The 27,553-nt window shown below is 38.9% G+C and overlaps 1 protein-coding gene and 1 pseudogene across 1 annotated transcript in view; one reads left to right on the top strand and one right to left on the bottom strand.

Annotated features, from left to right (window-relative positions):
* Positions 1 to 24,088, top strand: part of GPCPD1 (glycerophosphocholine phosphodiesterase 1) — a 63,484-nt gene extending 39,396 nt beyond the window's left edge. The window contains 8 exon segments of the mRNA XM_031656573.1: positions 1,364 to 1,441; positions 2,145 to 2,184; positions 4,132 to 4,193; positions 7,720 to 7,785; positions 9,197 to 9,333; positions 10,445 to 10,580; positions 11,135 to 11,295; positions 20,694 to 24,088. Of these exon segments, the coding sequence (XP_031512433.1) occupies positions 1,364 to 1,441; positions 2,145 to 2,184; positions 4,132 to 4,193; positions 7,720 to 7,785; positions 9,197 to 9,333; positions 10,445 to 10,580; positions 11,135 to 11,295; positions 20,694 to 20,883 (870 nt within the window). The 3' untranslated portion in view covers positions 20,884 to 24,088.
* LOC103888091 lies at positions 19,048 to 20,462 on the bottom strand (annotated as a pseudogene).
* Positions 24,089 to 27,553: the final 3,465 nt, after the last annotated feature.

The raw sequence follows: 27,553 nt of genomic DNA on the forward strand, positions 1-27,553 counted from the left end.
TGAGAAAGAGTAAAGTGATAAATGATCTTATTAGCCAAGATTGAGATTAATTGATCTAGCTGCAATTTATTTATTTATTTGAGACTGAGTCTTGCTCTGTCACCTAGGCTGGAGTGCAGTGGCATGATCTTGGCTCAGCCTCCACCTCCTGGGTTCAAGCAATTCTGCTGCCTCAGCCTCCTAAGTAGCTAGGACTGCAGACTGCTAAGTAGCTGGACCACGCCCAGCTAATTTTTGTATTTTTTAGTAGAGACAGGGCTTCACCATGTTGGCCAGACTGGTCTCAAATTCTTGACCTCAGGTGATCCGCCCACCTCAGCCTCCCAAAGTGCCGGGATTTACAGACGTGAGCCACTGCACCTGGCCGAGCTACAATTTACTTCTGAAAATCAATGAGAGTTCAAATATTACTAATGCCCCATTTTCACCACCCTATATCTTGATCTGAAGTTGAACCTGAATGAGTTGAGAAATGAAAGCAATGAACTTTTATATTGAATTTTTATTTTTAAGCTGGTATTTTTCTTATAAAAACATTTCATGTTCATTAGAAAAAATGTAAGTATTTCAGAAGATTATGAAATGAAAAATAAATCTTTCCTGTTTTTCCTTGTTCTCACTGCCTTACTCTTAATAGTTTCTTATGTGTTCCAGAAAAACCTTATGTATGTACAGGTTCATACCAATGTACATGAATGAATATATATGTGGTGGATTTTAGTATATTTGTTGGACAGATGATTTATTGGTGATACCTTAATTCATTTCCTGTAGAAGTGCCTTCAACAGAGTGACATTGATCATTTGATAGACATTAAAACCTAATACAACAGATTTGCTTCTGGGGGAAACATGATAGCTCAGAGTGCTTGTTAAGTATTACGGTTTATAGCTAATCAGACAATTTTTTCATGACATTTGATGTGTCTGCTGTTTTTAATCAAATATTTAAAAGTATTTGAAAAGATTAGAAACTTACAGAAATAAATTCTATATAGTACTTTCATATTGATTTCTAGTCATGTAGTATGGATAAGTATCAAAGAAAATGTATAGACAGCATAACAAGAAGTAGGGGAGATGACTGACTTCTGGTTCTATCTCAGTTGTCTTCAGCGCTACAGCTTTCTCCCAGCTCCTTTTTCCTTCCAGGTATTCTACACTGCAGTAAAAACGAAAGCCAGAATATAAGGGCTGGGAGGTGATGTTAGATTAGAAGGGGTCCCCCGCATGGGCTCAGTATGGCTACTCACTGTTATTCTCATGGTTGAGTAAATAGAGTTGCTAGGCCTGTCTAGTGTGAGCATTCAGTGATAATTTAGGGCTCACTTTTCTCTTAATTTTCTTTCTTTTTTTTTTTTAGAAATTTGATGCTGATCCAGTTGAATTATTTGAAATTCCAGTAAAAGAATTAACATTTGACCAACTCCAGTTGTTAAAGGTAGTAATAACAACATAAAATGTAAATTATCCCTTAGTTTAGGACTATTGTACTTGGTTGTATATGGTTATGTTTTCTTTGCACATGGGGATGACTGTTATGTTTAATGTGTAGAGTGTGTGCTTTGGTATTCTGTTCTGTTTGGGAGAAGGGTTCTGTATTGATCCAGCTATCTTCTCCAACCATTTCCATGGACCCCACTGGTTTTTGTATATGAAGGAACAAACTAGACATAAGTTTTTGTAGGCCATAGTGGCTAGCCTGTTCATAATCTTTAGGTTGCTTCTGTTCTGCAGTAGCCCTTCTTCATATAATGGTCATTATTTTACAGTAGGCCTTTTATGCAATAGTTGGTAAAAAATGTTAATTTCCAATACATTTGAATATTTTGTATCATATCATTTTACATGGTTCCTCTTCCTATCCCTATTAGGAACCTAAATAAATGCATGATTCCCTGTTAACAGTTATCTAGTGAAGAATTTTTATATTCTTCCCTAATTGAGTATTTGATTATTATCTTAAATATATGTATGCACATATAAAATATATACAGTGGCTAGTGCTTATTCTTATTAAACTGATAGTTCTACATTTTATAGGCGTTTTTATCTTGCTAGTTTTTCAAGTTATAGTTCTGTTAACCATCTCTTCATAAGCTAAGGCTTCCTTTCCAATTTCATTTTGTTTGTGTGCTTTCTAGCTCACTCATGTGACTGCATTGAAATCTAAGGATCGGAAAGGTACGTACCAATATGGAAACACTGTTTTCCTTTTGTAGTTAGCATTAATAGGATTTTTAAAATCCATTTTAGCACATACTTGGTCATTTTTATGAATGTAATACTGGGCCTTCTAAATGTAATTTTATAGTTCGGAAATTTGCATTTGTTTTCTACTAAATACGTATCATGTGTATAGTAACCATTGCATTGCTTTTCTTAGCTTGATGATCAAAGTATTAATACCTATCAATCTTTCCAAATATTCTTAACCATTACAAAGTGGAAAGTAAATCAGCTATAGAATCCAGCTTCAGGGTCAATTTGAACCAGCTCTGTCATTTACCTGTTATGACCGTGGGTAAGCTTTGTCCTGCCTACCACATCCCTTTATAATTTCACTTTGCTTTTCTACTCCCATAGAAATTAATGGCTGTGCCATTCATATGAGGCTTATTGTATTCTTTTTAAATCCTTTATTTTCATATATGTCCCATCTTTTCAACTAGAATGTTAGCTCCTCAGGAGTAGGAAAATGTTTTTCTATTCCCAGAGACTGATGGTGCTGTACATATAGTAGGTGCACTATAGATATAGGTGTTTATCTGTCATTGTGATAACCATACAGTTTTAATATCTTTATAAAGATCGTGAAGTGCTTAAGACTAAAGATTATCCCCACCCAGAGCATAAATGTAACTATATAGGCTCATAGGTATTTTATGACTTTTAGTAATAAAATGAATTCTACCTTTATTCCACTGTAAAATTTTACATGATTTTATCTTTGAATTTGTAATACAGTTGTGTGTGTGTATTTTAAAGAAAAACTTGATATTTTAATTTTTTCCACTTTTGGAAAATAATTTTTTTTAGTCTGTATTAATTGATAATGATAACTAAAGCACAATAGTAGCTATATATTCTCTTAATTTGTAATTTCTGAGCTGATTTTAGTATTTCAAATTTAGTCTTAGCAAAATCACACAACTCTTAATTCTCTGGAAAAATAGCAAAATCACAGCTTGCGAGTACTTTTTATTTTTTTTTATTTTTTTTATTTTTTTCTTGAGACGGAGTCTCGCTCTGTCGCCCAGGCTGGAGTGCAGTGGCCGGATCTCAGCTCACTGCAAGCTCCGCCTCCCGGGTTTACGCCATTCTCCTGCCTCAGCCTCCCGAGTAGCTGGGACTACAGGCGCCCGCCACCTCGCCCGGCTAGTTTTTTGTATTTTTAGTAGAGACGGGGTTTCACCGTATTAGCCAGGATGGTCTCGATCTCCTGACCTCGTGATCCGCCCGTCTCGGCCTCCCAAAGTGCTGGGATTACAGGCTTGAGCCACCGCGCCCGGCCGCGAGTACTTTTTAAAAGAGCAGTACTTTAGTACAAATTTTATAAGAAAGTAATCACTCTTGGGTCTACAGACTGTTGTCTTATTAATCATTGCAAACTGGTTTTCATGAAGGTTACTTATTTAGAAAATGGGTTTTTGATGGTTAATAAATACAAGAGCCTTTAAAAATACTGTATATAGGGGCCGGGCATGGTGGCTCACTCCTGTAATCCCAGCACTTTTGGAGGCCAAGTTGGGAGAATTGCTTGAGGCCAGGAGTTCAAGATTAGCCTGAGCAACGTAGACCTCATTTCTACAAAAAAAGTTAAAAATGAGCTGGATGTGGTAGTGCACGTCTGTGGGCATAGCTACTCGGGAGTCTGAGGCTGGAGGATCAATACTTGAGCCTGCCTGAGTTTGAGGCTGCATTGAGCGATGATCATGCCACTGTGTTCCAGCCTAGATGACAGAATGAGACCCTATCTCTATTTAAAAAGAGGGGGATCTCAGAGTTACTTATGCTCTCGCGATTCTCACACTCTTTCTTTCCCTCTTTTTTTGGCGCTAAGGATTTAAGAAAGCTCTTAATGATATAGTGGTATTTTATTTACTGAGATTTTTTGTTTTAAAATTTCAGAATCTGTGGTCCAGGAGGAAAATTCCTTTTCAGAAAATCAGCCATTTCCTTCTCTTAAGATGGTAAGTTATTGAGGAAAACCAAGGCAAGGCTATCATTAACTTTGTTATGTATGAATAATTTACTTTTGTTTCTTAAAAGGATCCTTAAAAGACTGTGTTAAAAGCAATGTTAATATGAACTTATCATCATTGGTGCCTTTAGAGAAGATACTTTTGTGTGTGTGTGTGTGTGTGTGTGAGAGAGAGAGAGAGAGAGAGAGAGACAGAGACAGAGACAGAGAGAATCTCACTTTGTCATCCAGGCTGAGTGCAGTGGTGTGATCAGGGCTCACTGCAGCCTCCACTTCCTTGGCTCAAGTGATCCTCCCACCTCACTCAGTCTCTCAGGTAGCTGGGACGGCAGGTGTGCACCACCATGCCTGGCTAATTTTTTTATTTTTTTGTAGAGACGGTCTCACCTTGTTGACCAGGCTGGTCTCAAGGGGATTCAAACCCCTGGACTTATGCTGTCCCCCAGCCTCAGCCTCCCAAAGGGTTGAGAATACAGGCATGAGCCAACACACCCAGCCAACAAGATACATTCTTGTGTGGTATACTTGTGCTACTTTTGTTTCTTTCCCCAAGAGTAACTTCTACTCAAATAAATAAAAATTCCCATCTCAGTATGTTAATTTGGTAAGAGTAGCAAATCCATTTATTTCTGTTTATAAATGGAAAGGAGAGGGCACAGGTATGGGGTGAGAGAAAGATGATGGTGGGAGAGGCAGGTTTTTGTTTGTTTGTTTGTTTTTAACAATATTTTAAATTATTCCTTAGTTTTGGGAGAGAAGTGAGTTTCTTCAACCAAAGAAAATAAGTGCCCCTCTTACTTAAGATGATATTGAAATTTCAGAAATACACTCTGAAAAAATAGATCTTCACGCAAAAACTAGCATGAAGATTTAAAAACTAGATACAATTTAATACAGGAATATCCTTGACAGCATCAGGAAAGCCCACACAGATGCCAAAGAGATGCTGGCTCTGCTTTTGTTCTGTCGACTCTAGTTTCTAAATTCTGGTCTTTCTGTTCATGTCAGGTGTAGTAGATTTCTTAGGCAAAAATAGATAATTTTAGTTAACTATTATGTGGAAATTCTTATTTGGGGAGTGGAGCTTATTAGCTTAATGGTTTTTATCTAGTATATTAGCTACTTGCTAAAACTTGATTTAGAAAGGAAAGATTTAGAAATGATTTAGAAAGGAAAGACGTGACTACAATGAATATTTTGTTAAAATATTTAGGTATGTATTTCTTGAGGGGTTCATAAAACAATCTAAATCATTAAAATCTCAGTGGTTAAAGGTAAATTAAGTATTGATTATTCACTCTGCAAAAAGGACGCTAAAAGAGAGCCCCTACAATGAACATTATCCTGATGCATTTAAAACATCATTTTTAGCCGGGCATGGTGGCTCATTCCTGTAATCTCAGCACTTTAGGAGGCCAGGGCAGGCAGACAGTTTGAGCCCAGGAGGTTGAGGCTGCAGTGAGCTGTGATCGTGCCACTGCACTCCAGCCTGGGCAACAGGGAGAGATCCTGTCTCAAAAATAAATAAATAAAATATAATTTGTATGATTTTTAAAGTGTTTATGAAGCCCATCTAAGTAAGATCATTTCTTCTAATTTGATTTGCTAAAAGCATTTGTTTTTTAGAAATTTCATGATTCCCGGAAAAAAAAAATCTTAAATTGTAATACAGGTTTGACAACCTTTTAGTCAAATAAGTTAGAACACACACGCAAACTCATGTACTCACTTTGCCATCATAATTCAATCACAAAGAAATTTTGGCCAGGCATGGTGGCTTACGCCTGTAATCCCAGCACTTTAGGAGGCCGAGGCAGGTGGATCACGAGGTCAGGAGATCGAGATCATCCTGGCTAACATGTGAAACCCCGTCTCTACTAAAAATTCAAAAAATTAGCTGGGCATGGTGGCGGGCATCTGTAGTCCTAGCTACTCTGGAGGCTGAGGCAGGAGAATGGTGTGAACCCGGGTGGCGGAGCTTGCAGTGAGCTGAGATTGTGCCACTGCACTCCAGCCCAGACAACAGAGCGAGACTCTGTCTCAAAAAAAAAAATTTTAACACCAAAAATAATCTCATTATATAGACACTTTTCTGGCAAATTCGCTGTTGAGCAATCTCAACACTAATGTATTGTCTTAATCTTTCTGATTTTGCATTAGTCCAGCAAAAATATGACAGATGTGTTAAATAAGTCTTTTAGATACAGGAGAAAATAAAAAAAGTCCCACACAAAATTGAATATAAACTGTTTTAGATGCTGTACTTCACATGCAGCTGGTTAGAGTAGACCCACAGCTAGATGCCAGGTCACCAGACTCCCAGGCTATGTTCTTACCACTATGTTATTCTGTTTGTAGGCATTTATTTGCTGTTAAAAAATTAAATACCATATATGCTACACATGTTCTTTGATATCTAAAATTTTGAAGTATCTAAAAATCTATTATTTTAATGATCATTAAAATAATAATGATCACACCTGTAATCCCAGCGCTTCAGGAGGCCAAGGCAGGTGGATCACCTGAGGTCAGGAGTTTCAGACTGGCCTAGTTAACATGGTGAAACCCATCTACTAAAATACAAAAAATTAGCCAGGTGTGGTGGCAGGCACCTGTAATCCCAGCTACTCGGGAGGCTGAGGCAGGAGAATTGCTTGAACCCCAGAGGTAGAGGTTGCAGTGAACTGAGATTGTGCCACTCTGCTCCATCCTGGGTGACAGAGTGAGACTATGCTTCAAAAATAGTAGTAATAATAATAAAACATAATCTCTGTCAAATTCATTTTGCCCTGAGCATATTTATGTATATGTCTGGCCTTCATGTTTGTTTAAGACTGAACAAGTCTGTTCTTTGGAGGTTACTAACCAAGTTTCATATTTTCAACATCATTTTCTAGTTACAACTGCCAAAATAATCTGATGGCAAGGTGTCTAGATAATTTAGTTTAGATACACTGATAGCATTTGTCATTTATATAAATTATAACTTTTTTGATTTATGAGCTTCAGCCTAATCTTTTCATTTGGGGATACATCTTTTCAGGGAGTTATGGTATTTGTTTAGCATCATCACCTTCAAAACAATCTAAAAATCATGGTTTTTCATAGATTTTAGGCAAGTGGATTGACATCCCCAAATGCAATGTAGAATACATGACAAATGTCTTGAATTCATGATGTTGCCTATTGTGTTAGAGTTCACTTTGGATGTTCACTAGTAATGGCGGAAAGGATTTAAGGTTAAGAACCATCTTGGTGTTGGTCAGTTATCACAGACAGTGCCTGAGACCCCCGCTTTTGCTGCTTAATTTCTTTTGACCTTATTTAATGTAATCATCTAACAGGCTGTCGCTTTGAGTATGACAAAATATGTTTGTACATTATGCACAAAACATTTTATTGCTACTAATGATAAATTCTTATTTTTAGTAATAATTCTACTTTTTTTTTTGTTTTCTTATTCTGCTGTCCATCTCACCAAAAACAAAATTTACCACCGACAAACAAAACTCTAGGTTTTAGAGTCTTTGCCAGAAGATGTAGGGTTTAACATTGAAATAAAATGGATCTGCCAACAAAGGGTAAGTAATTCTCTGTGCCGCACATTCTGTACTCTCTATGCCCTTTCTAAAAAATTCTTTCATTCCTGTCTTTGTATTTTAATGGAATAAGCTAAAATGAAATCTCATTGTGGCTTCCTCCATCAAGCACAATGCTTTTGGATCCTTTAAATAAAACATATCTTACATTCATGCTAGTATGTGAGTACTTCAGATTAATGATGATTATTATAGAAATTTCAGTTTACATGTGTCTTGTGTGAACAATATGGTTTTGGGGAGATACTTATAAAGTGGACGGTCACATCTCTTGGATTTAGTTTTTACTTTCCTACTTCCCATCTAATAACATGTTTTAAATAATTTTCTAAGCAGTTTTCTGTTGTTAACAGTAGCTAATAATAATTACTCAGAAAAAAATTTTTTTTGCAGTTGTGTTTTAAATCACTTCCAAATTTAGTCAATTTTTTGTTCAACAAATGTTTTTCAAAAAGCTGCTATGGGCCAGGCATTTTCCAAGTGCTTGGGACAAGCAATGCACAAAAGAGAATAAGGCCTTGGCTTCCTGGGACTTATATTTCAGTTGTGGAAAACAATTAGCTAACTATTGAATATATCAGAGAGAATATATCAGAGAGAATTGTTAGCTAATAGTGCAAATTGATGGGATGCATGTCAAGGGGCTTGGGGTAGGGTGTGGGGTGTTGAAAGTAGTTAATTCAGATGTCATGATTGGGCCTTGAGCAATACCCTTGAATTTGTTTCAGTCAGAATAATCTGTAATTGCCCTCAAATCATGCTGTTTATGACAAGCTGGTCCTTATTAATGTAGTGGATGCTCAACTAAGGTTACCCTAATAATGTGATTTTTAGTTTTCTGAGCTTCCAGAATTATTTCAGTGACTAACACTTAAAACATTTAACATTTGAATGTCAATAGAGCTGGCTTGGTGTCTTGGCTATGTTCATTGAATTATTTTAATTAATTTTTGGTTACTTGATATGCCCAAGACCCAAAGAATGAGACTTTTAAACTGGTAATAATTAATAGGGACATTTTATTTATTTGTTAGCAGATGACGTGTCCTATAATTTATGGAAATAAAATCATAGCGAACTGCAATATTCTAGAGTTTTAGCTTTTATTTTAACTTTAATAATGCAAAAGTGTATTGATGATATAGTTAATAGTTACTTGCTTTTTGTATGAGAGTCTCTGTATCTGAATTATGACCTGTGTCATCACTAAATAGCTTTGTGATCTTGGGCCAGTCACTTAATCTTTTCAGGTTTCATCATCTGTAAAATAATAGTTGGACTAGATGCTGTCAGGGCTTCTTTCTATCATAGCTTGCCAGAATAAAAACAGAGTTTCTAGCACTGTGGTTTTAGGGTGTGCAGTGACTTTTATTTTGCTTTCTGTTTCACATAGGATGGAATGTGGGATGGTAACTTATCAACATATTTTGACATGAATCTGTTTTTGGATATAATTTTAAAAACTGTTTTAGAAAATTCTGGGAAGAGGAGAATAGTGTTTTCTTCATTTGATGCAGATATTTGCACAATGTGAGTAATACCCAGTGTTTTTTCCTATACTCTTAGAATGTGTCTAGGACTTAAGGTACCAGTCTGGAGCTGGGGTAGTTGTCCAGCTTTCCCCTGATCTGTCCTCTCAAATCATGTCAGGTTGTGTGTCCTCATGTCGTTTTCTGACTGCTTGCTAGGGTGCCTACTACTCCTGTGAAGTCCACACCTCCTGGGTCCTAGAACCTTACACCCTTTTATTTTACAGGCAGGTCATATACTACTTACCATATTGTAAGCTCCCAAGGGATTTATCACTGACAATTTCTGAGAATAATTTAGCTCTTGTATAGAAAAAATTTAAATTTGTATTTATCTTTTATTTTTAAAAAAATTGTTTTTGAGATAGGATCTCACTCTGTCACCGAGGCTGCAGTGGTGCAACGATGACTTACTGCAGCCCTGACCTCTTGCGCGCAAGCAGTCCTCCTGCCTTGGCCTCTTGAGTAGCTGGACTGCATGTGCATGCCATTAAGACTGGCTAATTTTGTATTTTTTGTAGAAATGAGGTCTCTTCATGTTTCCCAGGCTAGTGTCAAACTCTTAGGCTCAAGTGACCTTCCTGCCTTGGCTTTCCAAAGTGTTTGGATTATAGGCATGAGCCATTGCACTGTACCTGGCCTGAAAGGCAACACATGTTAATGGTGGTTTTATCTGAGTAATGGGACTATGCTCCTTTGTTTTCTTTCTTAAAAAAAAAATCTATTTATTTGAGACAGAATCTTGTTCTGTTGCCCAGGTTGGAGTGCAGTGGCGTGATCTTGGCTCACTGCAACTTCTGCCTTCAGGGTTCAAGCGATCTTGTGCCCCAGCCTCCTCAGTAGCTGGGATTACAGGCCTGTGCATGATACTTGGCTAATTTTTGTATTTTTAGTAGAGACAGGGTTTCGCCATGTCGTTCAGGCTGGTCTTGAACTCCTGACCGCAAGTGCTCTGCCCACCTTGGCCTCGCAAAGTGTTGGGATTACAGGTGTGAGCCACCGCGCCCAACCTCGTTTGTTTTCTTTTTACTTTTAGTGTTTTCTAAAATTTCAAAAAGGAATATTACAGTTACTCCCCATTGAAAGGTATTTTTTAAATTGTTTCTTTTCAGGGTTCGGCAAAAGCAGAACAAATATCCCATACTATTTTTAACTCAAGGAAAATCTGAGATTTATCCCGAACTCATGGACCTCAGATCTCGGACAACCCCCATTGCAATGAGCTTTGCACAGTTCGAAAATCTACTGGTAAGTTATATTTGAATTTTTATCTTTTTAATTTTCTATTTTTATTGTAGAGGAGTAGTAAAGATTTCATATTACTTTACACATCTAATGGTTAACGTTTTGACTAAACTGTAGCAAACAAGTGGCTCTACTTAAAAGCGAGGATATTAGATCTCAGAATGAAAAACAAATTAAGTGCAAAATTTGTTACAGGCATACATTACATTTTTTCTTTTAACTTTCTGAATAGATTTTATGAATAATCTAAAAATGGTTAGACTGTATGCCTTTTAAAAAATATTATTCCCATTTTACAGATGAATGTAAACTTGTTTTGATAGAGCATTCCATTAGTAAATTTTTTGACTGCACATTCAATATGTATGTTTATAAATTATGTATATATTAATATATTGTGAATATATTTATATATGAAGTGTCCGTTAAAAAGAATAAGATAAAATAATTGGAAGAAAAAACATTTTCTTTTCCCACCTACTGTACTTTGGAGTGTGAGCATTTAGCTTTGCAGTTAATGTTTCTTTTTCATGCACAACTAATTTTTCTTCTTCTAGGGGATAAATGCACATACTGAAGACTTGCTCAGAAACCCGTCCTATATTCAAGAGGCAAAAGCTAAGGGACTAGTCATATTCTGCTGGGGTGATGACACCAATGATCCTGAAAACAGAAGGAAATTGAAGGAACTTGGAGTTAATGGTCTAATTTATGATAGGTATTTGTTTTTCATGAACAATTTTCATGGAATTTAGAAGTATAGATTTCATCTTATGAAATTATTAATAAAATTGAACTTAGTTAAGTTAAAATTCTGCAGTTCAGCCTGAGGTTATCTTTACATTTGCTTGTGGGTGTTTTCAAAGTTTGAAGGATAGCTGAATCACTTGGGAAGCTTGTTAAGGATTCAGATGACTGGGCCCTAACTCAGATATATATGCTAAATCATCCTGGGGCTGAGGGTGGACTTCCAGCCCTTAGACCTCTTTTCTGTCTGTACCAACTTTTTCAGTGCTGTCATCCAATTCTGTGGCTTTTCGTAACTTTATATGTTCCCAAACTTATGTACCTCCAACTCAGACCATTCCCTAGACCTCTGTAGACTTTTATATCCAGGTATTGACACCTGTTCCTCTTACAGTCTTCCTGATTTCAGTATAAGTGACAATTCAGACCACATTCTTAGTCTTCCATGACTCTCTTCTTTATTTCATACCCCAAATCCAGTCAGATAGAAAATCTTTTTGTTCTGTCTTCAAAATATGTCCTGAATCGTCTACTCACCAAGTTAACTGTTGTCACTCAACTAAAGCAGCTCATCTTTGGTGTGGATTGTTGAGGTAGTCTGCCCCCTGGTGACTGCCTCTTCCCTTAAGGGTCAGGCTGTTTGTTCTTAGTACAGCAGCCAGAGGGAAGCTTTTAAGACCTATGTCTGATCATGCTGCTACTTAAAAGTCTCCCATGGTTTTCTGTGTCACCTAAAGGAAAAGCTGAAGTCTGAGGGCCTTATATGAGCCAATCTGCCACCCCACCAACCCTCTTTCCCTCTCTGACCTTCCACAAAATTCCCCCATCTGCTGTTTTCCCATTCTTCGGAGAAAGACTTCTGTAACAATTTAAATGTCACCTCAGTGAGGACTTTCTTGAATCACCGATTTCAAATAACAGCCTCTATTCACAGTGCACTTCCTGACTTGTCTCCATATCATTTATCATCATCTGACACACCACATATGCTGTGTTATATTTTACTTGTTTTTTCTCCCTAGCCCCTTTCCTCCATCCTCCTTGGTACTAATGCTCACATGCAAATGAGAATATAGGCTCCATGAGGAGGGCAAGGCTGTTTGCCTGATTTGTTCATTGCTATTGAGGTTAGAACAATGTGGGGCACCCAGTAGGGATTCAAATAATTTATTGAACAAATCCTTTTTTTTTCCATCAGCTTCCTTGGCAGCCACTCATCTGAGAGACAAAAAGGTTTCTTTAGTATAAAGACATGTGGGGTCAGAAGGGATGTCATTTACTCAGCTGAGGGATTAGCAGACTTGCTCATACAGGTGTACCTCAGCGATAGTGAAGGCTGGGATCCAGACCACCACAGCAAAGCAAGTCCCAAATCTTTTGGTTTCCCAGTGCATATAAATGTTATGTTTAGGCCAGGCGCTGTGGCTCACGCCTATAATCCCAGCACTTTGAGAGGCTGAGGCGGGCAGATCACGAGGTCAGGAGTTTGAGACCAGCCTGACCAACATGGTGAAACCCTGTCTCTACTAAAAACACAAAAATTAGCCAGGTATGGTGGTGGTGTGCGCCTGTAATCCCAGCTACTCAGGCGGCTGAGGCAGGAGGAAGGAGAATCGCTTGAACCCAGGAGGCAGAGGTTGCAGTGAGCTGAGATCGTGCCACTGCACTCCAGTCTGGGTGACAGAGTGAGACTCTGTCTAAACAAAAGTTATGTTTATACTACATTGTAGTTTACCAAGTGTACAGTAGCGTTGTATCTGAGAAAACACAGTATGTATCTTAATTTTAAAATATGTTATTACTAAGAAATGCTGACAGTCTGCCTTCAGCAAATCATAATCGTGTTGCTGCTGGGGGGTCTTGCCTTGAGGTCGATGGCTGCTGACTGATTAGGGTAGTGGTTGCTGAAGGTTGAGGTGGCTGGGCAATTTCTTAAAATAAGACAGAAATGAAGTTTGCTGCACCAGTGGACTCTTTCTTTTACACAGTATTTCTCTGTTGCACGTGATGGTGTTTAAGAGCATTTTTCACCCACAATAAAACATCTTTTTTGTTTGTTTGTTTTTGTTTTTTTGAGACAGAGTCTCACTCTGTCATCCCGGCTGGAGTGCAGTGGCATGATCTCAGCTCACTGCAACCCCCACCTCCCGGGTTCAAGCAATTCTTCTGCCTCAGCCTCCCTGGTAGTTGGGATTACAGGCACACGTCTGCCACCATGCCCGGCTAATTTTTGTATTTTTAGTAGAGACAGGGTTTCACCATGTTGGCCAGGCTGATCTTGAACTCCTGATCCCAAGTGATCCACCCACCTTGGACTCCCAAAGTGCTGAAATTACAGGCGTGAGCCACCGTGCCCTGCCAAAACATTTTTATTTATTTTTATTTTATTATTATTTTTTTTTCGAGATGGAGTCTTGCTCTGTCACCCAGGCTGCAGTGCAATGGCATAGTCTTGGCTCACTGCAAGCTCCGCCTCCCAGGTTCAAGTGATTCTCCTTCCTCAGCCTCCCGAGTAGCTGGGACTACAGGCATGCACAACCACATCCAGCTAATTTTTGTATTTTTGGTAGAGACAGGTTTCACCATATTGGCCAGGCTGTTCTCGAATTGCTGACCTCAGGTGATCTGCCTGCCTTTACCTCCTAAAGTGCTGGGATTACAGGTGGCCACCACTCCCGGCCCCACAGTAGTACATCTTTAAATTGGAGTCCATCTTCTCAAACCCTGCTGCTGCTTTATTAACTGAGTTTATGTAATATTCTAAATATCTTGTCATTGAAACAATGTTCAGAGCATCTTTGTTGGAAGTGGATTTATCTCAGAAAACCATTTTCTTTCCTCATCCATAAGAAGCAACTCCTCGTCTGTTAAAGTTTTATCATGAGATTGTAGCAATTCAGTCGCATCTTTAGGTTCCATTTCTATTTCTAAGTCTCTTTCTGTTTCCACCACATCTGCCATGACTTCCTCCACTGAAGTCTTGAAACCCTTTGTCATGTATGAGGATTGGCATCAGCTTCTACCAAATGCCTGTTAATGTTGATATTTTGATCTTGCCCCATGAATCAGAAATGTTCTTAATGGTATCTGGAATGATGAAGTTTTCAGTTTACCTTGCCAAGATCCTTCAGAAGAATCACTGTCTGTGGCACCTACAGTCTTTGAAATGTATTTCTAGGGTAATGATACTTGAAAGTCAAAGTGACTCCTTGATCCATGGGCTGCAGAATGGATTTTGTGTTAACAAGTGTGAAAACAACAATCTTCGTTAGAGCTCTTGGGTGACCAGGTGTATTGTCAATGAACAGTAGTATTTTGAAAAGTATCTTTTTTCTTCCTGAGCTGTAGGTCTCAACCATGGGCTTAAAATATTCAGTAAACCATGCTGTGTACAGATGTGTTGTCATCCAGACTTTGTTGCATTTCTGGAGCACAGAGTAGATTTAGCGTAATTCTGAAGGGCCCTACAATTTTCAGCGTTATTTAACTGTTGGGTTCCAACTTTTTTCTGCAACTTCTTTACCTCTCTCAGCCTTAATAGAACTGAAGAGAGTTAAGCCCTTTGAATTAGGTTTGGCTTAAGGGAATGTTTTGGCTGGTTTGATCTTCTGTCCAGGCCATTAAAACTTTCTCCTCATCAGCAGTAAGGCTGCTTTGCTTGCTTTTCATTGTTGTGTTCATTGTAGTAGCACTTTCAATTTCCTTCAAGGACTTTTCCTTTGCATTCATAACTTGGTTAACAGTTTGGTGCAAGAGGCCCAGCTTTCAGCCTATCTTAGTTTTTAACATGCCTTCCTCACTAATCTTAATCATTTCTAGTTTTTGGTTTAAATTGAGAGATTTAAGACTCTTCCTTTCACCTGAACTCTTAGACGCCATTGTAGAGTTAATTGGCCTGATTTCAATATGGATGTGTCTCTGGGCATAGGGAGGCCGGAGGAGAGGCAGAAAGATAGGGGAGAGGCTGGTCATTGGAGCAGTCAGAACACACTGATTTATGGGTACGATTCGTGGCACCTCAAAACAGTTACAATAGTGACATTGAAGATTACTAATCACAGATCACCATATCAGATAGAATCATAATGAGGAACTTTGAAATATTGTGGGAATTATCAAAATGTGACCCAGACATGAAGTGAGCACATGCTGTTGGGAAAATGGCACCAACAGATTTGCTGAGTGCAGGGTGGTCACAAAGCTTCAATTCGTAAGAAACACAGTATCTGAAAAGCGCATGTGGGGCACGATGGTTCATCCCTGTAATCCCAGCACTTTGGGAGGAGACCCCATCTCATATAAAATAAAATTAAATTATAAGAAATTAAAAAAAAAAAAAGACGAAGTGCAGTAAAATGAAGATTGCCTGTGCTTGAGAAGTGTTACACAAAGAGTAAGTGATAAAATCTCACTAGGCCTGCTCTAAACAATACTTTCCTTGGATTTGGTTCATATTACTCTTCTTCCCATAAAGTTGTATTACTTTCTTAATAAAGCTTGTTTTCCTTCCAGTATTTTGTCTCAATTAGTTTGGTTTTAAAATTGTAGTCCCAGTAAATCCTACCTACCTGCCTTTTAAACTATTTGGTTAATTTTGCATGAAATAGCATGTGTGACTCATAGTGCTCTTCAACGTTTCCAGCTAATTTAATTAAAATTTTAAATTAATAATTTGGAACAAGTACTGGCTTTAGCAAATTTTTGAATGTATATGGTTATATGTGTATTTTTGTTACAAGGAATGATTACAAATATTTTCTGGCAAGGAAGTGTATTATGAGGTTATACCATTTATGGTTTTGTAGAGTATACAAATTTCAGGCAGATCCTTCATCTTAAGGGCTTTACTTGGTTGAAATCAAATGTTGACATGTAATGGAGAAGAGGATGATATATGATATGACAAGTGCTCCAGAAAGTTCTTCCTGGCTTGGAGCTTTAAAGAAGAAGAATTGAGTTGGAATTTGGGGAGTGGTTATGTTTACTTTGACAACATTTGTATTCTAGGCAGAGGCAAGAGTGTAAATCAGGGCACGACCCTGTTGAGGGTTTCAGGGAGGTGGCCAGGCACTGGATTCCTAATAGGGTCTGAGGAGGGGTAAGGTGGGTTGTGTTGAGTTGGTTTTTACCCTCAAAAAGTTTTTTTTTTAAATTTTATTCAAAAAAGTATGTGTATATAGTTTTAAAATTCAAATAGTTTGATAAGTCTTATAATAAAAAAAAAAAATTTCTTGTACCTATTTCTTCCATTGTCTCTGGCTGAGACCCTGTCCCCTCGTATCTTTATTATCTGGCTTTTCTGGCATTTACCTCTATTTCTAAATAATCTGCTTATGCTTTTTTTTCCATTATCAAATTTAGACGTCATATAGAAGGTTTTGAATGATTAGTGACTTGGAGCCTTTGAGGCATTTTGGATTGGAGAGAGGTGTGGTGAGAGTGTGTGAGTGTGTATTTTCAGTTGTCAAACACTAAACTGCTACATATCATTTTCTGGTATTTTGTTTGGGAAATTTGCACTTATGATGATGAGTAAGAGGCCGTTCTTTTCATTTTTTTGAGACAGAGTCTTGCTCTGTCACCCAGGTTGGAGTGCAGTGGCACTATCTTGGCTAACTGCAACCTGAGTTCAAGTGATTCTCCTGCCCCAGCTGTAGTTTTATATAGTTTCAAGCTTTAATTATACTTTATAAAACTTGTAATTATGTTTTTAAAGTTAACCTATATTGTTGCATGTAGCTATACCTTACTGCTTTTCATGGTCGTATTAATATTCCATTGTTGTCTTTACCACAACTTATACTGTCTTTTAGGAACATTTAGGTTGCTGCCAAGTAATTGCTATTTTATAGTGTTGCTGTGAACATTATTGATAGTACAGTGACTTTTAAACCTTTTTGCACCCAACCTATTTTATGTGGCAACCCAGTACACAGATAAGGTATATTTACAAGTATGTACCTGAAACAATTCCAAGTATCCTTTAGATACTTCCTGTACATGCATGTACCTCTTTATATGTGTGCACTTAAATGCCAGTCTTAACTTTCTGAACTGATTGTGTGACCTGCTAGGTCTCTAGCTCAGCACATCTGCCTGTGGGTCAGGCATTGGAAGTATAGCAGGAGTGGGCTATCCTGTATTTCCTGGTTCTTCACTCATTGTAGCCTGTTACCAGTTCTCAGGAGTAGGCCAAAGCATTTTAATCCTACAGGTAACGTGGAAACTTAATCAGCACACGGTTAGACCATATTTAGGTAATATGCCAGTTCAGGCTCATGAGGGCACTCTGTTCTTAGGTTAACATAGCTGCTAGAGTGACAGTGTCTCTCTCGGAGTAATAGCCCTCAACACATCTGCCTGCCACTGGGCTGCTCCAGTAGGTTGGTTGTGCACAGCTGTCATCCTGAGTGCTGTCATTCTCTGTGTTAGATCTCCCGTTTCCTGTAGCTCATATCTTTTTCTCTCTTGGTTCAATGAGTTTTACGGAACACGTCTTTCAGCATCTTAAGAAAGGTGGACACAGGAGGTAAATGTTTTTGAGGTCTTATGTGTCCAGAAATGTCGTGGCTGTGTATAGAACTCTGTGTTAGAAATACTTTAGAATTTTAGAAACATTCTCCATCATCTTTACCATTCCAGTGTTGCTGTTGTGTGTGAAGCCATCTTGATTATGTTCTCACATGTAATCTGTGTTTCCTGTTTAGAAGCTTTGAGGGTCTTCCTTTTATTACCAGTGTTCTGAAATTCTATAGAGATGGCGTTTTCTTGTGGGTCTGGTTTTGCCCACTTTGCTGGACACTTGGTAACCCTTTTAGTCTGTCAATACATGTTCTTAAACATGGGAAGATTTTTTCAAAAATATTTCTTTTGATTCTTGTCCCCTTCAATTTTCTGGATTTTTTTTTTTTTTTTCTTTTTTAAAATTTTTTTTTTTTGATTAAATTATTTTTAAGATTTTCTTTTTCTTTCTTTCTACGCATTCTGTTGAGCTTTTCTGTTTTTTGTTTGTTTTGTTTTGTTTTGTTGTTTTGAGACAGTCTCTATCATTCAGGCTGGGGTGCAGTGATGCGATCTGAACTCACTGCAACCTCTGTCTCCTGGGTTCAAGCAAACTCTCATGCCTCAGCCTCCCGAGTAGCTGGGCCTACAGGCGCACACCACCATGCCTGGCTAATTTTTCGTATTTTAGTAGAGACAGGGTTTCGCCATGTTGCCCAGGCTAGTCTTGAACTCTTGAGCTCAGGCAATTTGCCTGCCTTGTCCTCCCAAAGTGCTGGGATTACCGGAGTGAGCCACCCTCTCTGGCCTCTGTTGAGTTTTTCATGTCTACTATTGTGTGTTTAATTTCCAATGACTGTCTTTTTTTCTCTGAATGTAGTTTTTTCCGTATGTTTAGCATCCTATTCTCATTTAATGAACATGCTATTTCCCTGAAGTCATTAAGGATTTTTTTTTTTTTTTTTTTTTGAGACAGGGTCTCTCGCTCTGCAGCCCAGGTTGGAGTGCAGTGGCACAATCTCAGCTCACTGCTCCCTTGACCTCCTGAGTTCTAGTCCTCCCACCTCAGTGAATGAGACTTCTCTTACATCTTAGCAACATTTGGATGGAAATCACATTTAAATCCAGTCCACCCTAGTAGTTTTTGAAGAGGCTTTGATTCAGCTCCAAAATCTCGATTGCTTGACTTGGTCTCTTATGAGAATACTCAGAAGGTGTCTTCTTAAACAACAAACCTATTTTTAGTGGTGGAACTGTTTTAGTAGCTGTGTCTGCGTGGGACTGATAACCAGTCACTATGTTTGGAGGAAGTCCTAACCTTTCCTTGTATACCCTCCCAAATGTGTAACAGCTTCTCTGTTTTCACATTCAGTAGTCCATACTGCTATCTTATCACCTTTAGCTCTAACATTAACAACAGCTTTACATACATCATCACTGTAGTCATTAAAAGATTCTCCAATAAGGCCCAGTAGAGTCTCTAGCCAAAAGTGATTGAGGTCCCTTTGTCTCTGCTGTTTGTTCAATGTAAATTAGCCATCATCCTCCCCGTTTGTTTTTCTTATCTTCCCACGTAGGCTCAATACCATCCTTAAAAAGTGAGTAGTCACAGCCAGGCATTAAATTACTAGACAACTAGATATGGTTGTATAGAGCCCAAAAGTCTTCAACAAGATCAAACTTAGAGATCAGCAGCAGGTTTGCTTGCCAAGTTTTGCTTTTATCATTTTTTAAAAAACCAGAGTGCCCGTCTGTTCTGTAGAGGATGTTTGATGTAGTGTTCTGGGTTAGCAACCTCCTGATTAGATTCTGTTTTCTCCTCTTCCACGGGGGGATTAGGAGTAGGGGTGGTTTCTGGTTTGACAGTCGCCGTCTTAGATCGATCTGCTCCTGCTTTTAACTCCGCTCTTCATGTTTCCTACCACTGGCCTGTGAGCCAGCCTTTTCAGTTATCTCACTGACAAACTTTTAGTTCTTATTTATCCATCTGTTTTCCAACTTTCAAAATGTTGTAGCTTTGTCTCTTGGATTTTTCTCATACTTACGTATTTTATTAAAAAGAATCTCTTTGTTTTATTTTCAATGGAATGTAGGGAGAGAACGAAGCTAGATGCTTCTGTTCTGTCTCGATACCTTGATGCAGAGGTCATTTTTCATTCTCTTAGATATGTCTTTAATTAGTAGAAACTCTGTTCTAAAACAGTCAGATATTTAATAGAGTCATCATATTTTTTATCATGTTTAAATAATTCTTTCCTACTGTGATGTCATAAAGATTCTCTGATACTACATAGTTGCCTGGCTTACATAGTGACCTGGCTGTCACATTCAGGCACAGGAGGCCATCCTTTCTCTGCGGATGGGCAGTGCCAGTGTCAGATCACCGGAGGCTCTTTCGGAGTTCTCCACTCTGGATGCATCTGGCGTTACGGAGCAGCTTTAGAGCAGTTCCCACGCTGGTGAGCAGTCTTCTTATCTTGATCTTTAGTGACTTTGAAGTCAGAACAGTCAGTTTTTTTTAGATTTCCATTTGTTTAAAAACAAAAAAAGCGAGTTGGAGGGCAAATACTTTAAGCTAGATCACAAGTAAACTAGACGTTTCATTTTCTGATTCAGTTGCTTTATGTTGAGCTCCATTGCATCCGGGATACAAAAGGGCAATGCTGCTATTCTGGATTATTGGAAAGACTGGGAAGAAGAGAAATTTTAAAAAATAGAATGGATACTTTCATCTTTAAGACAAAACAAAAACTCTGATGTGGATGTTCCAGGCATTCTGTAAATCTTATGAAAAGGTTGAGTCAGGCAGGTCTTAGGTAAACCATAAAATTACAGTATTTTATGTATTTTGTATTTGTTTCATCATAGGATATATGATTGGATGCCTGAACAACCAAATATATTCCAAGTGGAGCAATTGGAACGCCTGAAGCAAGAATTGCCAGAGCTTAAGAGCTGTTTGTGTCCCACTGTTAGCCGCTTTGTCCCCTCATCTTTGTGTGGGGATCCTGATATCCACGTGGATGCCAACGGCATTGATAACGTGGAGAATGCTTAGTTTTTATTGCACAGAGGTCATTTTGGGGGCATGCACTGCTGTTCTGGGTATTCATTTTTCATCATTGAGCATTGTTGATCTATGCCTTTTGGGCTTCTCAGTTCAATGAAGCAATAATGAAGTATTTAACTCTTTCACTACAGTTCTTGCAAGTATGCTCTTTAAATTACTTGGCCAGGTATAATTGCCAGTCAGTCTCTTTATAGTGAGAAAATTTATTGGTTGGTAATATAAATATTTTAAACTAAATATATAAATCTATAATGTTAAGCAAATGGTCATTAAAAGCATAGCACTTTGAAATTATATAAATAGCTCATATTTACACTTACAGCTTTTCATTTGATCAGGTCTGAAATCTTTAGCACTTAAGGAAAATGACTATGCATAATTATACCTGACCATGGAAAAAATAAGTACCTCAAATGCATGCATTTGCACTGGTGATTCCAACTGCACAAATTTTTGTGCCATCTTGTATATAGGTATTTTTTACATGGGTTGACATGCACACAACACCATTTTCATTCAGTATGAACCTTGAGGCTGTTGCCATTTTTCCACTTAACCAAACCAGCCTGAAGTTAAACCTTGAAACTTGTTTCATAAATCTTTCAAAAGTTGTTTTACATCAATGTTAAAATTTCAAAATGCTGCAGGGTAATTTAATGTATAAAATATTAGTAAGTAAAAGTATGTATTGCATACTTAGTAGAATAGATCACAACATACAAATTCAATTCAGTGCATGCTTTAGGTGTTAAGCATGAGATTGTACATGTTTACTGTTAGGTCCTTGCATCTGTGGTGCTAGGTGAGTATGAGAAGATGTCAAGGACTGGACGTATTTTGTTGCCTAAAAAAAAAAAAGGCTGTTAGGCATTTTAAATATGCTTATTTTGTGTGTCTGTCACTACCTATTACACACTGTTGCTTTGTGGGTTTGTTTTGTATATGTGTGTGTTGTACAGTAGTTAAATTTCAATGCAGAAAAATAAATGTCCTGAATTCTCATATTAGTATTCTTTATTGTATATCATGCATGTAATTTATTTAGAAATGTAGAAGGTCTTACTAAATGTATATGCATGTGTTTCAGATTATACTAGGATTTCTTGGATTAGAAGCAGGTTGTGTTAACTGTAACTTAAAGAATGAATGTTAAATAAAATGATACAGATTTATTTTCTTCATTACAAAATGAAATTTCAAGAAGGTGTTACTTTTGTAGAATGGTTTTATAATATGACAAGAAATTTTAATATAGTGTCTACCCCAAAGGGATGGCTTATTTGCATCTACCTTTTACTGCATGTTTTTCATGAGGCAGTTTATTCATATATTGACATATTTTGGTAGTAGCTGAGAACCTAAGACTTGAAATTACACATTGTGTATTATTTTTTAAGCTAAGCAATGCAATTTTGGTCAGATCTTATTTGTGTGAAGATAGGCTCTGAAATCCTATGGTATTGCATTTGTAACATTGATATTAATGGAAAATAGTTTAGGAAATGGAGTCTTCTGCAAGGGTTCTCTATACCTTTCCCACATTGTATGAGATTTTCCAACATTTTGGTGTGAATTGGGCACTTTTGGAAAACTCCTGAAAAAGAATTAGTTTCCTTCATCTGCAGACCTTTGTCCAATACGGTTACCATTTCTTTATGGTAACTCGACTAGCCGTATGTGTTCGTTTCTAGTCCTGCTCCTTTGTTCCTCTCCTTTGCCTTCCCAATGCTGGCTCCATTTTGAAGACTCGAGGACAGAGGGGAAGCAGATCATAAAGAGAAAAAGGAGACAGAAGAAAGGATGAAGGAAGGAGGTCATGGGGAGTGTGGCTTCTGAGCAGTTTAGTTGCTGGGGAGAGCAGACAGTCACTGTCTACAATACAGACAGAACCTTCCTGCTCACTTTCTGTCCTATCTGTTCCTGACCTTATGAACCAGTGTTAGCTGATGATTAAAACATGACAAGCAATGGCTCCTTATTTTCACAGGACTAAGTCTGGGCCTTCATATCACTAGCTGTTGCCTTTTACACCCTGCTTCAGCCACACTGTCCCTGTCATTGGCCCTGGACTTCCTCTCTGTGCCCGTGTGTCCGCTGCCTGGGAGCCCTCTCCTCCCGTAGTCACTTTCTCTCTGCCAAACTCATTTCTTCTTGTGCCCAAGATGTCTCTCCTGAGCCCTTGTGGAAACTCCAGAAAGGATGAATCCATCTTTGTGCTCCATGGCTCACACCTTGATCAGGCTGTGCATCACAGTAATTCTGGTAGGCAGAGTTGATCTTTGCTCATCTGCCAGGTTGCGGGCTCTTCAAAGGCAGGGACCTTGTCATAGTCATTTTTATTTTCACAGTGCTTGGAACATGGTGGAAAATGAATGTTGGAATTATTGGAGTAATATAATTTGTATCAAATGTCCTTTTGAATTAAGAGATTTAGTTATGTTTACTAAGAATGTAAACTTTGAATTGGTTTACATTTTGACAGGATGGTTTATTGATGTGAATTTTGAAATGTAGAGGTATAATGTTAAATTATTTTATACTTTATGGAAATCAAGTGAAATGTTTGATAAAATGCCGCCATTGTCCTCTGGTATTTTCTACTCTCTGGAATTATGTACTGTAAATGATTGGATGTAAATGTGAGGCACGCCGCTCACCCCTGTGTGGGAAGTATGGTGGTACTTCCTGCCACCCACCCACCTCTCTGCCATTACTCCTTGTGACACTTGTCTGTCATCTCCCCTCCAAACTCCAAGCTTACAGCTACCTCAGTACTGCTTTCCTTGTCTGAAACACCTCCTTTGCCTTCCTTCAGTGTCCCGCTCAGGTGCCACCTACTCCATAAAGCTCATCTCAGCTTTTGATCTGAATCACCATGGAAACATGCAGACAGCCTCTCAGTCTTAACTATTTAATGTTGTAGCTGGGAAAAAACCCAGAGAGGTTCACTGATGTACTGGGTTGGGACTAGGATGTGGGTTTTGTGACTCTGAATCCCATGTTCTCAAACTACGCTGCCTTCCAAAGTCTGGCATTTGTTAGCTCATGCTTCCTTGTAGTCCAGCTGCTTATGTGCCTGTTATATTCTCCAGTAAGATTGTAAGCCCCTTAAGGGCAGGGACGTCTTTGCATCTCCAGCACTGCTATAGTGTTCTTAGTTATGAACTAGATAAATAAATGGTGGTGGCAACAATCCTAGTTTCCTAACTCAGATTGTTTCACGATAAACATACAGTTTTGTATGGCATGCTTGGCCATAATGTCTGGAGTATGTGTGCGCTCACATGTGCGTGTGTGTGTTTGCATGTGTTTGTATGTTTACACATGGAGTTCTCTGTCCTGGTTACTTGGAGTCATGTATTTGATGGATTATGCTAAAACCAATTTTTTGCTCCATGCAGACTGAGGAGAAATACAGGGATGGTTATTCCATTTAAGTGGAAGAATAAGGTACAGTTTTTCCCCCAGGCCTGGTTGCCTCTTCCTGGGACAGCATACCTCAATCCTGCAGTTGGTGGGCTGGTAGTGAAAAAGGCGCTGCCTTGGATAGGAATTGTGTGGCCTGGGGGCAGATCGCCTCATTAGTCCTGGTGGACACTCATTGCCATTTCTGCCTACGCTCACTCTCTATACCTCTGACTAAATTCTGCCTTTCACATTATTACTGGCTTGGTACTCTTGGTTGATAATGGAGTCCTGTTAATTTAGATTTGGATGCAATTGATTTATTCCTTTGCATTTTGGTTTTGATTGTGTATTTTTGGGGTAGAAAGCAAAGTATTTGTATTAGAAATACTGCGTGATTTTGGCATTCATGATTGGAAACTCATTCCAATATGACCTCTTAGTGGGCTTGTACAATTTGAGAAGTAGGTTTGAGGTTTTTAAAATGCAAGAGACCATATGATGAAGACTACCATATAAATGTGTGTGGAGATGAGGAGGGGAGATGATGGGCTGGAACAGTTGGAGACTTCATAGAGCTCTCAAGCTCTTACAGATAGAGGTACAGGTCAAGGGAGTTGTGAAACCAGTTTGGGTCACAGTCTACATAAAGTCAGAGGCCAGGGTCATACGTGTGGTGTGTTCAGGGGGAATGAAGGAGCCATTTGGACAATGGAGAATGTATTATGAATGCCAGAGAGAAGCTTAGCATCGTATAGGAGATCAAAGTTAAATGATTAAGAAGGGAAATGACGCGAAAGGCAAGTGTTCAAAAGTAATGAGGAAAGTAATAATAGTATAGGAATAATAAGAGGAATACTAGAGTTTATTTAGTCCTCTACTAAATTTACCTAAACATGAAAACAGAAATGTGGATAGGATGGGTGAACTTCTGAAGCTTACTTGCAAAGCCAAACTATTTGATTTAACAGGAAGAAAGCAATAAAAGCTCAGCAAAAGTTCAGTGGCATCCCACGGTTTTACATGTATCTCTCTTATGGAAGAGACCAGACCGTTTCCATAAGTTCTAGATTTATACATCCCACTGTGTCCCCATCTCCAGTTTAAGGTCTAATAAGCATCTCACACTTGATGTATCTCAACAAAGCACTTCCTTCTTCCTTCTACCAAACCTGCTGCCATCCCACCTCCTCCCAAGTTCTGTCTCAGTGTGTGGTACCTGGGAGTCATCCATGCGATTAGTATAGCTTTATGTTATGTGTGATAGGATAGTTGCTCAATTGTTTTCTTCAATTTTTAAAAATTTGTCCAAATGTTCTTAAATAACTTGATACTTTATCAAATGCCAGAAGAGTACGCTTGAGAGTCTGATCAGTGTTGGACTAATTTGCTATATTAAGAATATAGCAGGGGCTGGGCGCCGTGGCTCACACCCATAATCCCAGCACTTTGGGAGGCCAAGGCTGGCGGATCAGCTGAGGTCAGGAGTTCAAGACCAGCCTGGCCAACATGGTGAAACCCTGTCTCTACTAGAAATACAAAATTAGCCGGGCGTGGTGGTGGGTGTCTGTAATCCCAGCTACTCTGGAGGTTGAGGCAGGAGAATCACTTGAATCTGGGAGGTGGAGGTTGCAGTGAGCTGAGATCATGCAACTGCACTCCAGCCTGGGTGGAAAAACTAAAATTTATTTGGAGAGGCAAAAGAACTAGAATAGCTAAAAACAGTTTTGAACAAGAAGCAAGTGGGAGGAATCACGCTACCTGATTTTAAAACTTATGTAACTATAGGAATCAAAACTTTGGTACTGGCAGAAGGATAGATATATAGATCAGTGGCCCAGAACAGGAAAATCTACACAAGCACAGTCAACTGCTTTCTGACAAACATGCAAAGGCAATTCAATGAAGGATGGTCTTTTCTTTCAAGAAATTATGCTGGAGCGGCCAGGCCTGGTGGCTCACACCTGTAATCCTAGTACTTTGGGAGGCCAAGGTGGGTGGATCACTTGAGGTCAGGAGTTCGAGACCAGCCTGGCCAGCATAGTGAAATCCCATCTCTACTAAATACAAAAGTTAGCCGAGTGTGGTGGCATGCACCTGTAGTCCTAGCTACTCAGGAGACTGAGGCACAAGAATCGCTTGAACCTGGGAGGCGGAGGTCGTGAGCCAAGATTGTGCCACTGCACTCCAGCCTGGACGACAGAGCGAGACCCAGTCTCAAAAAAAAAAAAAAAAAAAAAAGTATGCTGGAGCAATGGGACATCCAATGCCACAAGAGCAAACGTTGGCCTAAATTTTACACCTTATGCAAGACGTAACTCGAATCATAGATTAAAATATAAAACCCCAAATCTTAGCAGATAACAGGCTGGGTTTGGTGGCTCACACTTCTAATCCCCAGAACTTTGAGATGAAGACCACCCTGAGCAACACAGCAAGATCCTGTTGCTACAAAAATTTTAAAAATTAGCCGAATGTGGTGGCATACACCTGTGGTCCCAGCTACTCTGGAGGCTGAGGCAGGAGGATTGCTTGAACCCAGGTGCTCAAGGCTGCAGTGAGCCATGATTGTACCACTGCACTCCAGCCTGGGTAACAGAGCAAGACCCCGTCCTCAAAAACAAGAGAAGATAACACAGGAGAATATCTTCAGGACCCAGGGCTTGGTAAAGAATTCTCAGACATGACAGCAAAAGTACCATTCATAAAATTAAAAGATCAATAAACCGGACTTTGTAAAAATGTAAAACTGTTGCTCCATGAAAGACCTGTTAAAAGGACAAAAAGGGCCAGACATAGTGGCTCACGCCTGTAATCCCAGCACTTTGGGAGGCTGAGGTGGGCAGAGTGTTTGAGTCCAGGAGTTCAAGACCAGTCTGGGCAACAGGTTGAAATTTCATCTCTACAAAAAAATACAAAAATTAGCTAGGTGTGACGGCACACGCCTGTAGTCCCAGCTACTCTGGAGGCTGAGGTGGGAGGATCATTTGAGCCCTGGAGGCTGAGGCTACAATGAGCTGAGATTGTGCCCATGTGCTCCAGTCTGGGCAACAGAGCAACACCCTGTCTCAAATAAGACAAGTTTACAAAGTGGGATACAATATTTGTAAAACAAATGTCTGACAAAGAACTCTGAAAATTTGACATTAATAGCCAGGTACAGCGATGCCTGTGGTTCCAACTACTGCTGAGGCTGAAGTGGAAGGATCACTTGAGCCCAGGATTTAAGGCTGTAGTGAGCTGTGATTGTGCC

This window comes from Papio anubis, chromosome 16 (genome assembly GCF_008728515.1).
Source record: "Papio anubis isolate 15944 chromosome 16, Panubis1.0, whole genome shotgun sequence".
NCBI lineage: Eukaryota > Metazoa > Chordata > Mammalia > Primates > Cercopithecidae > Papio > Papio anubis.